The following is a 15249-nucleotide window of genomic DNA, read 5'->3' as shown; positions in this document are numbered from 1 at the left end:
CAACTTGTTACTCAGTTATTTTTTTAATTCCTGAAAATGTCAACAATATCTAATATAAACCCATGCTAAAGGATGTGAGGCTGACGGAGGCTAAGGATGTAGCTCAGAAGTACAGCAAATGGCTAGCATGCACCAGGCCCCTAGTTTAATCCCTGGTGCCACGATATAAATAAATATTTTAAAAATAAACACTATAGAATTATGCCAAAAAACAGGGCATGTACTGATGTAGAAAATTATAAAGCAGGGGCTGGGGTTGTGGCTCGGTAGTAGAGCACTTGCCTAGCATGTATGAGGCACTGGGTTCAATCCTCACCACCACATAAAAATAAATAATAAAGTTATTATGTCCATCTACAACTAAAAATATTTTTAAAAATTATAAAGCAATTTTTAAAGTACTTCCCTATTTTCTTTTAGAAAGACATTAGTAATCATCCTGTAAATTACTTAATGCATACCATCCTGAAATAAGTTTATTTAATGAGTATGTTTTAGAAAATAAAGCTAATGTTAAAATGATTTGGGGTAGGGTATACTCAGGATTGAACCCAGGGACATTTAACCATTGACCCACATCCTCAGCCCTTTTTTATGTAGAGACAGGATCTTTCTGGATTGCTTAGGGCCTTGCTAAGTTGCTGAGGCTAGTTTTGAACTTGTGATCCTCCTGCCTTAGCCTCTTGAGTCACAGAGATTATAGGTGTATGCTGCCATGCCCGGCCTAAAATGAATTTATACATACCTGTGACCTTACTTTTGCTAGTGAAAGATTATAAATCAGGTAGGTACAATGTTTAAAGAAAGATAATACAAGATTAATGATGTGGAGTTGGGGGATTTAGCTCAGTGGCAGAGCGCTTGCCTAGCACACGCAAGGCCCTGAGTCTGGTCCTCAGCCCTGGGGAAAAAAAAAAAAGATTAATGATAGATTAAGGAGTGTGTTTATTTATTGTGGAGCCAGCAACGGAACCCAGGTCCTTGCACGTACTAGGCAAGTGCTCTAACACTGAGCTGTAATCCCAGCCTGGTGTAGCTTTATTTTTTTTTTAATTTTTGTTTTGTGTATATATGTATGTATGTGTGTGTGTGTGTGTGTGTGTGTGTGTGTTTAAACTTGTTCTCTTTAGATATACATGACAGTTTGTTTCTGTCATGTTATACATACATAGAGTGTAACTTCCCATTCTTATGGTTGTACATGATGTGGAGTTACACTGATCATGTATTCATATATGAATGTAGGAAAGTTATGTCCAATTCATTCTACTGTCTTTCCTGTTCTCATCCCTCCTTCTTTCCTTTCATTCTCTTTTGTGTAATCTAATGAACTTCTCTTCTCTCCCTGCCTTATTGTGTGTTAGAAGTCACATATCAGAGCCAGTATAGCTTTAATAAGGAGTATAAAATTGAAAACTAGACCAAAAAGCAGATAATAGTTGTTCAGTAAATGTTCAAAGAGCAGGTGTGGTAACACCCACCTATAATCCCAGCTGTTCTGGAGACTGAGGAAGTAAGTTTAAGGCCAAACTCTAGTGAGAATCTATCTCAAAATAAAAAAGACTCAAAATGTATCTCAGTGGTAGAGTGCCCTTGTTCAATCCCCTGTAGTGGGGGTGAAAAATGACTAAGGAAGGAGAACAGAACAAAACTATTTTTTTCCATAAAACTATTAGGTTAGAAAAGGAACATTTCATAAAATTGATAAATATTTTTTATATTAGAAGAGGGGGGGCTTGATAAATAAGATTCTGATACAAGAACAATACTGTTAGTGCTTACTTCAAAATCAAACATTTTTCTAAATGCTAGGGATACAACAGTGGCACTAAACAGATGCTGTCTTCACTTTGCTGCAGCTAACATTATTTTCAGCTCACATTTTTTAATTAAAAGAATATGTGAGGGGCTGAAGCTCAGCAGTAGGGTGCTCACCTAGCACCTGCAAGGCCCTGGGTTCAATCCTCAGCACCACATAAAAATAAATAAAATAAAGGTATTGTATCCAACTACAACTAAAAAATTGTGTGTGTGTGTGTGTGTGTGTGTATATATATATATATATATATATATATATATATATATATATATATATAAAATATATGTGAAGGCTGGGGATATAGTTCAGTTGGTAGAGTGCTTGCCTTGCATGAACAAGGCCCTGGGTTCAATCCACAGCACCACAAAAAAAAAAAAAAAAAAAAAAAAAGGTAACATACATATATCCTGTGATATAACAATTCTACTTTAGGTGTTTTATCCAAGAAAAATGAAGACCTATTTACCAAAAAGTTTATACAGGAGTCTTTAATCCAGCTTTATTTTGTAGTTGCCAAAAAACTAGAAACACCTCAGATGTCTATTTAAAAAAGAATGAATATGCAGTGGGATACAACTCAGCAAGAAAGGGGATAAACTACATTCAGTCATATTATACTACACAGAATAAGCTGATCACCAAAAGTTACCTGCTGTATATTTATCTCATATTTGAGAACAGGCAAAACTAACCTATGGTGATAGAATTCAGATTAATGTTTGTTTCTGGGGCGTGGAGCTGGTAATTAACTGGGAGGAGACAATAGGGGACTTTTCTGGGATGTTTTAACAGTGTTCTGTATCTTAATTAAACCAGGACTTCAAAAAAAAAAAAAAAAACAGAATGAAGAGTGTATTGGTGATTATAACCATAGAAGTAGTTTGCCAGCCATATCCAAGCATTATCTTTTCCTTATGGTTAGTGACTTTGAACAATGATTATATAAATATTTAATTCATTTGCTACTCTAACAATAGTTTGTTAATAAAATAAACTACTCTGAGCTAGAGTAGTTAACACTAGCACTTCCACTGTAACTATGGGAGAACTTCTTTTTCTGGTCTGGAAGGAAGAGTAACAGTATGAAATTATTCTTTCACTATAAATGATTAGATAACTAGACAGAAAAATCATATGACTACAACTGTTTTCAAGGATTGGGCAGTTGCACAAGATTATAATTCCTGAAAGAAGGAAAACTTCTTTATTCTAGCTTTCTGATAGGAGGTAATTTTCAGACCATTGTGCAAAGAAAGGAAACCCAAACATAGCCCTCTAGTCTTGCTAAGTTGGAGTCAAGAGAACAGACTTTGGGGAGGCCAAAGTAATGAGAGTTTGTTGGGAGGGAAGGGGGAGCTCGAGAGAAATAACTCTAGAAATGTGCATGGCTGAACACCATTCTGTACATGCATAGAACAAAAACTCCACAAGGTTAATCAAGGAATCATTTCTGGAGAAAGAACAATTATAGGGAGCTATCAGCCAAATCATTACTAAAGCTTACAAAGGACTGTGAATATTCAAGTCCTACTATCTAGAATGAGCATATTTGATCAGATACACAGGCATTGAATAGAGGACCCAGAGGGATCATACTTTAGTAGTGGGGCTAAAATAGCCCCAAAGAAAAGCTGTTTTTTCCTAACAGAACTTAAAAATGAATCTACAAGCAATTTACAGTCCTCCAAGGCAAAAATCCAAAGAAATACAACAAAATTTAGCATCCATTGTTAAAATTACTAGACACGTAAAGAACTAGAGAAGTGAGGAGAAAATGCAATCAGAAGAAACAAACCCAAAAGTGATAGAAGAGGATGGAATGGATAGATAAGGTCATTAAGACAGCTGTTGTGGGCTGGGGATGTGGCTCAAGCATAACGCGCTTGCCTGGGTTTGATCCTCAGCACCATATAAAAATAAAATAAAGATAAATATTAAAAATTTTAAAAAATAAATATTAAAAAATTTAATATTAAAAATTTTTAAAAATAAATATTAAAAAATTCTCTCTTTCTCTCTAAAAAAAAAAAAGCTGATGTATGCCCAAGGATTTAAAGGAAAACATGTACTTAATGAGGAGAGAAATGGAAGATGGAACCAAATGGAACTTTTTTTTTTTTTTAAACCAAGGATTGAACCCAGGGGCACTTAATTACTGAGCCACATCCCCAGCCATTTTTATTTTTTATTTTGAGATAGAGTCTTGCTGAGTAGCTGAAGCTGTTTTTAAATTTGTGATTCTCCTGCTTCAGCCTCCCAAATCTCTGCAATTATAGGCCTGCACCACCATGCCCAGCCCCAAATGAAACTTATTTATTTATTTATTTATTTTTTTAGTGAGAGAGAGAGAATTTTAATATTTATTTTTAGTTTTTGGCAGACACAACTCTTTGTATGTGGTGCTGAGGATCGAACCCGGGCCGCACGCATGCCAGGCGAGCGCGCTACCGCTTGAGCCACATCCCCAGCCCCCAAATGAAACTTCTAACAATGAAAATTTCTTTGGATAGGATTAACAGCAAATTAGTGGCAATACTGCAGAAGGAAAGACCAGTGATAGGCACTATACCGAATGAAGCACAGAGGCCTCTCATCGTCACCAGTTGCTGTGTATGCGAGGAGGACCGAACTCTCTTTGCTGCTTACAAAAAAAAAAGAATGAAGCACAGAGAGAAAAATGACTGAAAGGAAAATAAAAAGAGCCTCAGTGACTTATAAGACAATATAAGGTAGTCTAAGAGACTTGTAAGTGAAATTCCAGAAGGAGAAAGGAAAGAGCAGAAAAAAATTGAAGAAGTAATGTTTCCAGTTTTTTATTATAAATTCTGTTTGCTTTTAGACTGTCTTGGGACTGGGGATATTGCTCAATGGTAGAATACCTGGAGGTACTAGGTTTAATCCCCAACAGTTGCCGGGGAAGAATGTTTTATGATGGCCATAAGAAAATATTATTAGATTATTTCACCTGCATCATTTAAGAAGAATTACAAGAGCTGGATACAGTGGTGCATGCCTGTAATCCCAGCGGCTTGGGAGGCTGAGGTGTGAGGATCATGAGTTCAAAGCCAGCCTCTGCAAAAATGAGGGGTTAAGCAACTCAGTGAGATCCTATCTCTAAATAAAGTACAAAATAGGGTTGGGGATGTGATTCAGTGGCTGAAGGACCCTAAGGTCAATCCCCAGTATTCCCCTTCAAAATAAAGAATTACATGAAAATGTTTTAGATTGGAATAGTCATTTGAATTCAGAACCATAATTGTCTAGGTTAATATTTTCGGCAGAAATGAGAAAAGGAAAAACAAATGTTAGATTTATTATGGATAGTGAATATCAGAATTGGCTATTATGATTTTTTGTGTTATATTATCTGTTTTAATTGGATTATAACTAATCATAACAAAATATTCTTTTACTAGTTCCTAAATGTTTCATTGTCCTTATTTGTAATTACAGTAAATCAAATATTGTTATAATGCATGCTCTGAATGAATTTCTAATTTTTATATCATAAAAATATTGTATTATTTTTTTTAGCTTCAGAAGAATTAACTATTGCTGGTATGACTTTTACAACTTTTGATCTGGGTGGACATGTTCAAGGTAAGATTCTGTTACTATTACAGTCACTTTGTTTTATTTTAACTTGGTCGAAAGGCCATTATGTTCCAGTGCATGAAATCTCGTTCTATTTAAGCAAAGCCAGAGTAGACTTAAAGTTTAGGGATTATTATTACCCCCAGATAAATGCTTTAAAAGCAAGAGGTAATTTTCATAATATTCCTGGTCAGTTTTAGTGTAAATTGCTTATGGTGATTAAAAATATGAGTGAAATTTAGCTTCCATTCTTTCTGCTTCAGTCTACCTTTCATCTGTTGTTGTAATTATGTTGTGAATATGTATCTGCTCTGAAAACAGCTTCAGTAGATAATTCATTACTTAAAATAATAAGGCCAAATTTATTGATCTGGCATTCAGTGTCTCTGGTATGTACTATGGATTTGTCTTTTTTTCCCTGATATTCTCCTCTCCATTCCCTCCCTCACCCTTTATTTTATTGTATTTTATTTTATTTCTATTATTATTACTATTATTATTATTTTCTTTTGGTGGTTCTGGGATTCAGCATAAACCAGGGCCTTGAGCATGTAAGCAAACCCTCTACCACAGAGCTACATAACCAGTCTTTTAAAAATTTTTATCGGGGCTGGGGATGTGGCTCAAGCGGTAGCGCACTTGCCTGGCATGCGTGCGGCCTGGGTTCAATCCTTAGCACCACATACAAACAAAGATGTTGTGTCCGCTGAGAAAAAAACTAAGAAATAAATATTAAAAAAATATTCTCAAAAAAAAAATTTATCGGGCTGGGGATGTGGCTCAAGTGGTGGCGCGCTCGCATGGCATGCGTGCGGCCTGGGTTCGATCCTCAGCACCACATACAAACAAGGATGTTGTATCTGCCGATAACTAAAATAAAATTAATATTAAAAAATTCTCTCTCTCTCTCACACTCTCATTCTCTCTTTAAAAAAAAAAAAAAAAATTTATCAATAGACAGGGTCTCACTATTTGCCCAGGCTAGCCTTAAATTGGTAATGTTCCTGCCTAAGTGTGAGCTACTGCACACAGTCCCATTCTCTTTATTCCATCCAAACCAAAGCTTAGTGATCTCTGTGCTTTTGCTCATGCCATCCCCATGTGTATATAAGTAACTAGTTCAGGGCCCAGTGTACATTCTGCTGCCTTCCCGGGGAAGCCACTCCCAGCTTAGAGTGCTCTCAGTTTAGCTTCCTTAGACTTTACAGTGTTTGAGCACAGGTCTGCAGCAAGCTTGGGAAAGACTATCTTATCTCCTAAATTAAATTGTAGGACTAAAATTCTACAGAAATCTAAATTTGTTTTTTTTATCCCCAAAAGTACTTGACAATGTCCAGCACATAGTAAATCATAACTAATGCATATTACAGAGTTAATGGGCATTCTAAAAAGCTGATCTTATGTATATTTGAAAGGATTTTAAATGGTTGTGGCTAGTGTAAGCACATTTGATACATAAAATAATTGATACATAAAATAATTGTTTATATATATATAAATTAATTTTGGGGATGTGAAGATTAGTAAGAATTATAATCTAGCTGGGCGCAGTGTGCCATGCCTGTAATCCCAGCAGCTTGGGAGGCTGAGACAGGAGGATCTTGAGTTCAAAGCCAGCCTCAGCAATGGCGAGGGGCGCTAAGCAACTCAGTGAGACCCTGTTTCTAAATAAAATACAAAATAGGGCTGGGGATGTAGCTCATTTTTTATTTTGATATAGGGTCTTGCTAAGTTGTAGAGACTGGCTGCCAACATGCAAGCCACCTGCCTCAGCCTCCCAAGTTGCTAGGATTACAAGTGTGTGTCACTGTGCCCACCTTGGAGAACTACTCTTAATATCTTTTTTTTTTTTTGGTACTGAGGATGGAACCTCAGGGGCACTTAACCACTGAGCCACATCCCTAGTCCTGTTCTGTATTTTATTTAGAGACAAGGTCTCACTAAGTTGCCTGGCACCTTGCCATTGCTAAGTCTGGCTTTGAACCTGCGATCCTCCTGTCTCAGCCTCCTGAGCCACTGGGATCATAGGTGTGCACTACCACATCTGGCTATTCTTTACTATCTTGTTGGACACTTCATTCAAACCATCTGCTAGGTTTGACCAGCAAATAAATTCTCTAACTCCTGATTGTTTTTGTTAGCCCGAAGAGTATGGAAAAACTACCTTCCTGCTATCAATGGCATTGTATTTCTTGTGGATTGTGCAGACCATGAAAGGCTGTTAGAATCAAAAGAAGAACTTGATGTAAGTTAAATAATTAAAACTAAGCATAGTAAAATCACTCTGGTAAACCTGAAGAAATAAATTGGAAATATGGTGTCAGAATGCAGCCTTTCTGTACTCTCTGATGAAACTCCTGAAAACTTGTTGAGCTTAGTGATTGCTTTAAGTAGTGATTACTACTTAATGCAGGAATTACTTGCAGTAATTGTAGCTATTGAGGAAACATGAACATAGACAACCTTCTTAAAGACTCTTCTAGGGGTTCACCCTCTACAAAGTGTGCCCATCCTAGTATATTTCATGTGTACTGCATTCTTGGAGTGGGGTTTATCTTGAGTCCCTAGTCCTTCTTAGAATGCCATTTCTTCAGGAATTGGCTAGAATTTAGAAATAGTATAACATGTCATCTTTGTCACCACTTCCAAAAGTGAGCAGGTACATGTTTAGCTACCTCTCCTTTCCCCTCCCAGGCCAGATGCTTTATAAAGGGTCTCAGGAATAACAGATAAGACCAGAAATAGATCTGGGACCAAAGGGTAAGTAGCTCTGTGCTTTTACTGAAGCAAATCATACCTCTGCCCAGAGCAGACAAATACTCCTTTATATGGAGTAGTCCAAATGGATTCTGTGGTCATGGGACATGGTCTGGGAGTTCCTGATTCCTCCTATGTGCCAGGCATTGTAGACGTGCACTATTACTTCATTTAATTCTCACATCAATTCCATAAGGTAGGTGCTACTATTCTCTATTCTCTCTGAGCTTCTGTGAAGCTAACTTGCCTATGGTTGCAACTCATAAGCAGCAGAACCAGAAGTGAAATGATGTCTGCTCACCTCCAAGGGGTTAGCTGTAGCAACTCTACCTCACTGATTTACATAGTGAGCAGAATGAACATTTACAGAAAGAGCTTTTGGGAGACATAAGAATCAAATTTATGAGTCCATTGTATTTACCTTAAGATGTGGGAAAAGTTTGCCAAAAAAATCAGCATGTTGTGTAATGTAGAGAATGAGTCCTTGATTGTTTTTGTATTTTTTTGCTCTTTTTTTTTTTTTTTTTTTTTAGTCACTAATGACAGATGAAACCATTGCAAATGTGCCTATACTGATTCTTGGGAATAAGATTGACAGACCTGAAGCTATCAGTGAAGAGAGATTACGAGAAATGTTTGGTTTATATGGTCAGACAACAGGAAAGGTAAAAAAAAAAAAAAAAAAAAAAAAGGTTTGACAGATGTGAATATTTAATTCTGCAGTAAAAGTGTCTTTAAATTAGGGGCTAGTGTTGTAGCTCAGAAGTAGAGTGCTTGCCTAGCATGTGTGAGGCCCTGGATTGGATCCCCAGCACCATGTAAAACTAAATAAATAAAATAAAGGTATTGTATCCATTACACTGGAAAATATATATATTTGGGCTGGGGATGTGGCTCAAGTGGTAGTGCGCTCATCTGGCATGTGTGTGGCCCGGGTTCGATCCTCAGCACCACATACCAACAAAGATGTTGTGTCCGCGATAACTGAAAAATAAATATTAAAAAAATTCTCTCTCTCTCTCTCTCTCTCTCTCTCTCTCTCTAAAATATATATATATATATATATTTTAAAAGTGTCTTTAAATTATACAAGCTTTTTTTTTTTTTTTCTTTTTTCTTTTTTTGGTACTAGGGATTGAACCCAGGGGCACTTAACTACTGAGCCACATCGCCACCCTTTTTTTGTATTTTATTTACAGACAGGATCTCACTGAGTTGCTTAGGGCCTCACTAAATTGCTATGGCTGGCTTTGAAATCACCATCCTCCTGCCTTAGCCACCTAAATTGCTGGGATTATAGTCATACACCACCACACCCATTTGTCTTCTTTTTAATAAGTCAGCTTTACATTAAAAATATCTAGTTTGGTCATAAACCTACTCAGAATGTTTGCCTCTATTATCCATGAAGCCACTTTGTATTTTTTTCTATGATAGAATATTTTTATTCTTGGGCTGGGGCTGGGGCTCAGCGGTAGAGTGCTCACCTAGCACATTCGAGACCCTGGGTTCAATCCTTAGCACCACATAAAAATAAATAAATAAAATAAAGTTATTGTGTCCAGTTACAATGAAAAGATAAATATTAAAAACATAAAGTAGAACCTACTATCTACTGAGGAGTAGAGCTTTTATTTCATAAAGCTCCAACGTTTCTCTCTTCTCTTCCAGGGCAATGTATCTCTGAAAGAACTGAATGCCCGACCTTTAGAAGTTTTCATGTGCAGTGTGCTCAAAAGACAAGGTTATGGAGAAGGATTCCGCTGGATGGCACAGTACATTGATTAACATCGACATCAACCCGCCTCTGCTCCAGGTCTCACATTCAGGCCTACTCAGAGAGTTGATCACTCAACATGCATAACTTGAATTCAATAGACTTTTGTTGGATTTAAAATAGATGTTTTTTAGATTATTAATATTATATCAACTTAATTTGAGAATTGAAAACTGATTCAAGTAAGTTTGAATATCCCAATGTTTGCTTTCTAATTCCATACAAATAGTTTTTAAAGTTTATAATCTGACGTTTACCCCAGCACCATTTATAAAGAGCAACTTTGCAGCAGTACATTTGAAGCACTTTTTAACATTGTGAATCTACAAATATAAACCATATTTAAAAGCTCATCATGTTAAATTTTTTATGTACTTTTCTGGTACTAGTTTTTAAATTTTAGATCATTTGTCTGCCTCTCGAGTGTACAGTTAATAATTAGCTTATCAATGATTGCATGATGCCTTACAATTTTCAATAATACTTTTTCTTATGCAAACGTCATGCAATAAAACAAACTCTGATGTTTGGTGTCCTTGTTGGGCAAATGTTTCATTTGAATGTGTCTTATTTAACTAAGTATATTCTTAAATTTTAAAATATTTAATATACAGGAGAGGGTTTTGGGAAAGGAAATTCCTTTAGAATATTTAGAATAATGTTTAAGTCCCTAAAGGCTTTTGCATTTACAATGTAACAGTTGTAGTTGGTTGCACCTGGTACCACATTTCTCTTGGAATCATGTGTATTTTTATCAGTAATGCTGCCATTTCCAGTGCTGGTGGACTGTATGTCCCAGTCCCTGTGGGATCAACCTTCTGAAGAAAAGCACATCTACAGTATGCAAGGTTGAGCCTCAGTTTCCTAGGCCTTGTAGTTCCATCCCACTTATCTAATGCTGAAGTGCTCAAGTCTAACTGGTATCTAGTTTGGTAACCTGTACTTTGCCAAAAATAGTGACAGGCACAAGTCTCATTTATAGGTACTTCCCAGGGCACGCAACAGGTAGGATCCTATGCACAGTTTCATTGTATAGACCTGCATATCTAAGGACAAAGAAACAGCTTGTTCTGTGGGGATTTTACTTCTATCCTATAGCTCTTCTGCGTTCTTTGGGATATTTTGCTTCCTGGTAGGAAGAAAATGAATGTGTTTTTTTTTTTTTTTTTCTTAATTGCTGTCAGCTAGCTCTTCCTTTTTAATCACAAAGACTCATTTTTAGATGTAAAACTTGCTATGTGATAGTGTCCACAGCCTCACTATTAGACTCACTAATGAAAATTTAGTTGGTTTTTAAAAGCATTATAATTTCCTAAGAAGTTGAGTTCTTTTCATATGTCTGAGATTCCCATCATGAGTAAAATAAGATGAAAGGTAAGTGCCCAAAATGAATCATAAGAGTTCTCTTCTGATTATAAGCAAGTTTTTATAGTATATTTAACCAGTTCCACTGAGAAGAGATTGCAATTCCATCAAGAATAATTTGAATATCAACCTAGTGTTTTCTCTAGCCATTTCCCCAGGCAAAGTTGGTATATTTCTTTCTGTCATTGATAACGTAACCTATCAGATACAGATTGAGGAATGTGACTGGAAGGAATTAGTAAGCCAGCAAGATCATTTCTTAACACTTGGTTTTAGTAATTTGGCTATTCTATTTCACTTTCAGCTTGTTTCTAAGTGAAAATGAAAGAATTTCTTCTCTGCCTAGAAACATCAGTAGCACTAAGGGAAAATTAGAAAATGACATTGCAGCCTGTTGGTTTATGTGCCAGATGGTTTACAGTATTCGCTCCTAAAATCCTGACTATACAGAGCTAAGCCCTATTAGAAAACAACTGCATCTTGTTCATGGGTATCTGTCTTCACTACCTTCAGGGACATACCTTTCTGCATGTATTTCCTAGAGGAACTGTTATAATACTCTAATCATTTTGGCATAAATTGGTAAAAAGAAAAAAAATTAACGGGTTCTTGGTAAAATAGTTTGTTCGAGAACCTTCATTCTAGCTCTGACACTGGGATCAAAGAAACAGGTCACTAAATGGTGGATATTTTCCCAATAATGTAAGAGTCTTATGTCCCGAGGCACTAGAAGTAGAGCTGGCTACACTTAGCTGCAACCATCTTTCTTTCCACTCCCAGCCAGAGGATTTAACCAGCCACAGCTGAGAACCTCGCCAGAGCACATTCACTAGGTCGAAGCTCCCCTTCCGGGAAGCAGATTGAGAGAAACATATGTAGAAGGCAACTCTGTACATGAATGTGCCCCTGTGGAGTGTTTCCTAGGCAAATGTAGGGAAAAGAGGTTAATTCTGTGCCCCACACTAAAAGCTGTTAAAGTATAGTTATTAACACTGTTGTATACAAGTTAAGACTGGATTTTATACAAACAGGCATCATGCAAAAACATTCTAAAATCTGAAGTCCAAAACTCTCCAATTATAAGGTCTGAGCCCACTTTTATATTCTTAAAGTAGTTTTAAGTCCACATCTGTTTGAATGACTGCTATTTATTATACTTTTGGACCATAAGTGGTTAAGTTGATAACATCTAGTTTATCTTGGTGAATCTTTTTTTTTTTTTTTTTTTTTTTTTTGGTACTAGGAATTGAAACCAGGGGCACACTACCACTGAGCTACATCCCCAGCCCTTTTTATTTATTAGAGATAGGATCTTACTAAGTTGCTGAGGCTGGCCTCTAACTTGCAGTTCTCCTGCCTCAGCCTCCTAGCAACTCTGCTGGAATTACAGGCATGTGTCACCACACCTGGCTTAGTGAATTTTTAGAATGGAAATGACAGCATTTTAAATTGGTAACAGATGTTTTCTAAAATATATGATTTTTTTTTTATGGTTTTGGGGATTGAACCCAGGACCTTGTACATGCTAGACAAGTACTCTACTAACTGAGCTATATCCCCAGCCCTCCTAAAGTATATGAAAAAAATACTGTTCACCATTGGCTTAGTTGAACCAATATCTTTTTGAATGAGTGCCAAAGATGTCTGAATTCAGATATTACCTGCAATAGATCTAAATTTTAGTTTTGTTTTCCTGCCTCCATATACAGATTTACTGTGGTTTACAACATAAAGGCAGAACATTGTTTTCCACTGGTTCCACTTCTTCATGATACTTTCCATCATGTAAAATACTTGTAAACCATTAAAATAGGATGTTAGCTATGATGATAGTGTTTATTGTCTTCTGGAAAATGATTTTATTAATCACATTTAAAACCCATCACTGGGCTAGGGATCTAGACTAGATCAGTGGTAAAGCACTTGCCTAACGGGTATGAGGCCCAGTACCACAAAGAAAAAAGAAAAAGAAAGAAAAAATTATTTTCAAAAATTTCATCATTAAAAACAATACACTTCTAGTTATTATTTCAGGGAAAAGTTTACATTTCTGAAACTCTTTATTTGGTATGTGACTCATTGTGGTATTTTGATCTTGTTAATCACTTACATGACCGAAATTCACAAGGACTTTTTTTTATTTTTATTTTTATTATTTATTTTTCGCAGTACTGGATATTTAACCCAGGGCTTAATGCATGCTTAGCAAGCACTCTACCACTGAGCTACACCCCAAGCCCCCCAAGGATTTATTGCCAAGTAAAATTTGATCAGAATACACGAAAACGGCTTATATTTTCTTAAAAATTTCCTAGTTATCGTATTTAGAATGTACTATTTGGGTCATTTTTAGACATATTTAGTGATATTTCACAAATAAAAAGCAAACCTCGAGTATTCAAAAAAATCTTACATATTTTGACATAAAGGTTTATGAAAAAACTCGACAGTAAATATAAATTTCTTAATGCAAAATTAATGAGTAATAAAAACTTATTAAAAAAACAGGTTCTGCTATAAATACAAGAGTTCAGAAAAAAACGGTATGCTCTAATTAAGGACTGAATTATCAAAACTGCATAATACTTCTACTCATTTCCATTATTGTTGTTCTTTTGAAATTCAAGTTGGTGCTTTTTAACAGCAACAACAACAGAAAAGCTCTTGGAATATATTACCGTGCCTCTGTGTATAAAGTGAATGGGATTTTTGTTAAAACCACCTTTCCACTCCTGAGCCCTGTAACCATCCCTCTCATATACCAACCCCCACCACCCACATGCACACACTTGAATTTAAAAGATCCCTAAGTAGGAAGGAAATCCACAGTCTATTTTAGATGCAGTTCTGAACCAATGGATTTTTGTTCTCATAATTTAGAACACTAAATAGCTAATATATTCAATGCCATTGATTGATTGATTTTTCAGGACTTTGTCCACTTTAAAATAGAATCCAAAGTCATCAGAGGAAAGTAAGCAAGGTCATTCAAAACAAACTTTAGTTTCAGGTGTGTCCCTATCCCAAACAGATCTTAGGACAGAAATGGAAAAGTGATTTCATGCTGAATTATTTTTGGAAAAATTGCACTGGAGTGCATGGATTCTTAAGCATGCATTTTAAATGGGGAATTAGATTTAATTTGGGGGGTTAAAAGAGGGTGACAATTCTATAGTTTTGACAGAAAGGGTTTTTTGTTTGTTTGTTTGTTTGTTTGTTTTCCAGAATTGTCATTATCAAGTATAAAGATTCATGTCAGAATGGCCAACTTCACATGAGTGTCTGTATTCCCTGGTGCTGCTCCTAACCTGAACTCATAATCAGTTGCCATACTAAAGCAAGAGCACTCAGGTGAATGTGGTCAAGTTACTTTAAAATTCATAAAAAGTATTTGGCTGAATGCAAAATATGTTGAGGTGGTAAGTCGGTGATCAATTGTTCATCACTAACTTTGTTTGCACTTTCACAGAACACTGCTTGCACTAGGATCTTAGTGTGAATTATAACAATTGTTTTACAGTATATACAGATTGTTAAGCATAATTTATATGAAGATGTTTCTGTTTACTTTTGTGTATTTTACAAAGAACAACTATAATAGATGGTTAAATGTTTTTGAATTGTGTTTGTATGTTATTTTGATTTTGTTCTGTTATCTTTTCACTTCCTATGAATTTGAGTGTGTCAGGAATAGAGAAATAAAATGCTAACCTGGTTGTCAAATAACTCCAGTATTTGGTTCCATTTTGCTGTTGTGTTTTGGTTTTAACTTTTTTGTTTTTTTGCGGCACTAGAGATCAAACCCAGGGCCTTGTGAATGCTGGGCAAGTGCTTCTACCACTGAACTCCTTCCCCCAGCCCAGTTCTGTTTTTATTATCCAACTCTAATATTCATTTTGCTCATTAGAAATTTCTAAGACTTCGAAAATTGCAAAGA

At 35.9% G+C, this 15249-nt stretch overlaps 1 protein-coding gene across 1 annotated transcript in view; it reads left to right on the top strand.

Moving 5' to 3' along the window:
• Sar1b (secretion associated Ras related GTPase 1B) overlaps window positions 1-15038 on the top strand; it is a 30351-nt gene extending 15313 nt beyond the window's left edge. The window contains exons 4-7 of the mRNA XM_076856495.2: window positions 5354-5419; window positions 7555-7658; window positions 8704-8835; window positions 9842-15038. Of these exons, the coding sequence (XP_076712610.1) occupies window positions 5354-5419; window positions 7555-7658; window positions 8704-8835; window positions 9842-9958 (419 nt within the window). The 3' untranslated portion in view covers window positions 9959-15038. The remainder of the gene's footprint in view (window positions 1-5353; window positions 5420-7554; window positions 7659-8703; window positions 8836-9841) is intronic.
• The last annotated feature ends 211 nt before the right edge of the window (window positions 15039-15249 follow it).

This window comes from Callospermophilus lateralis, chromosome 5, assembly GCF_048772815.1.
Source record: "Callospermophilus lateralis isolate mCalLat2 chromosome 5, mCalLat2.hap1, whole genome shotgun sequence".
NCBI classification, from domain to species: domain Eukaryota; kingdom Metazoa; phylum Chordata; class Mammalia; order Rodentia; family Sciuridae; genus Callospermophilus; species Callospermophilus lateralis.
The sequence above is the reverse complement of the archived record's forward strand: the minus strand, read 5'-3'. Positions and strand labels throughout refer to the sequence as shown.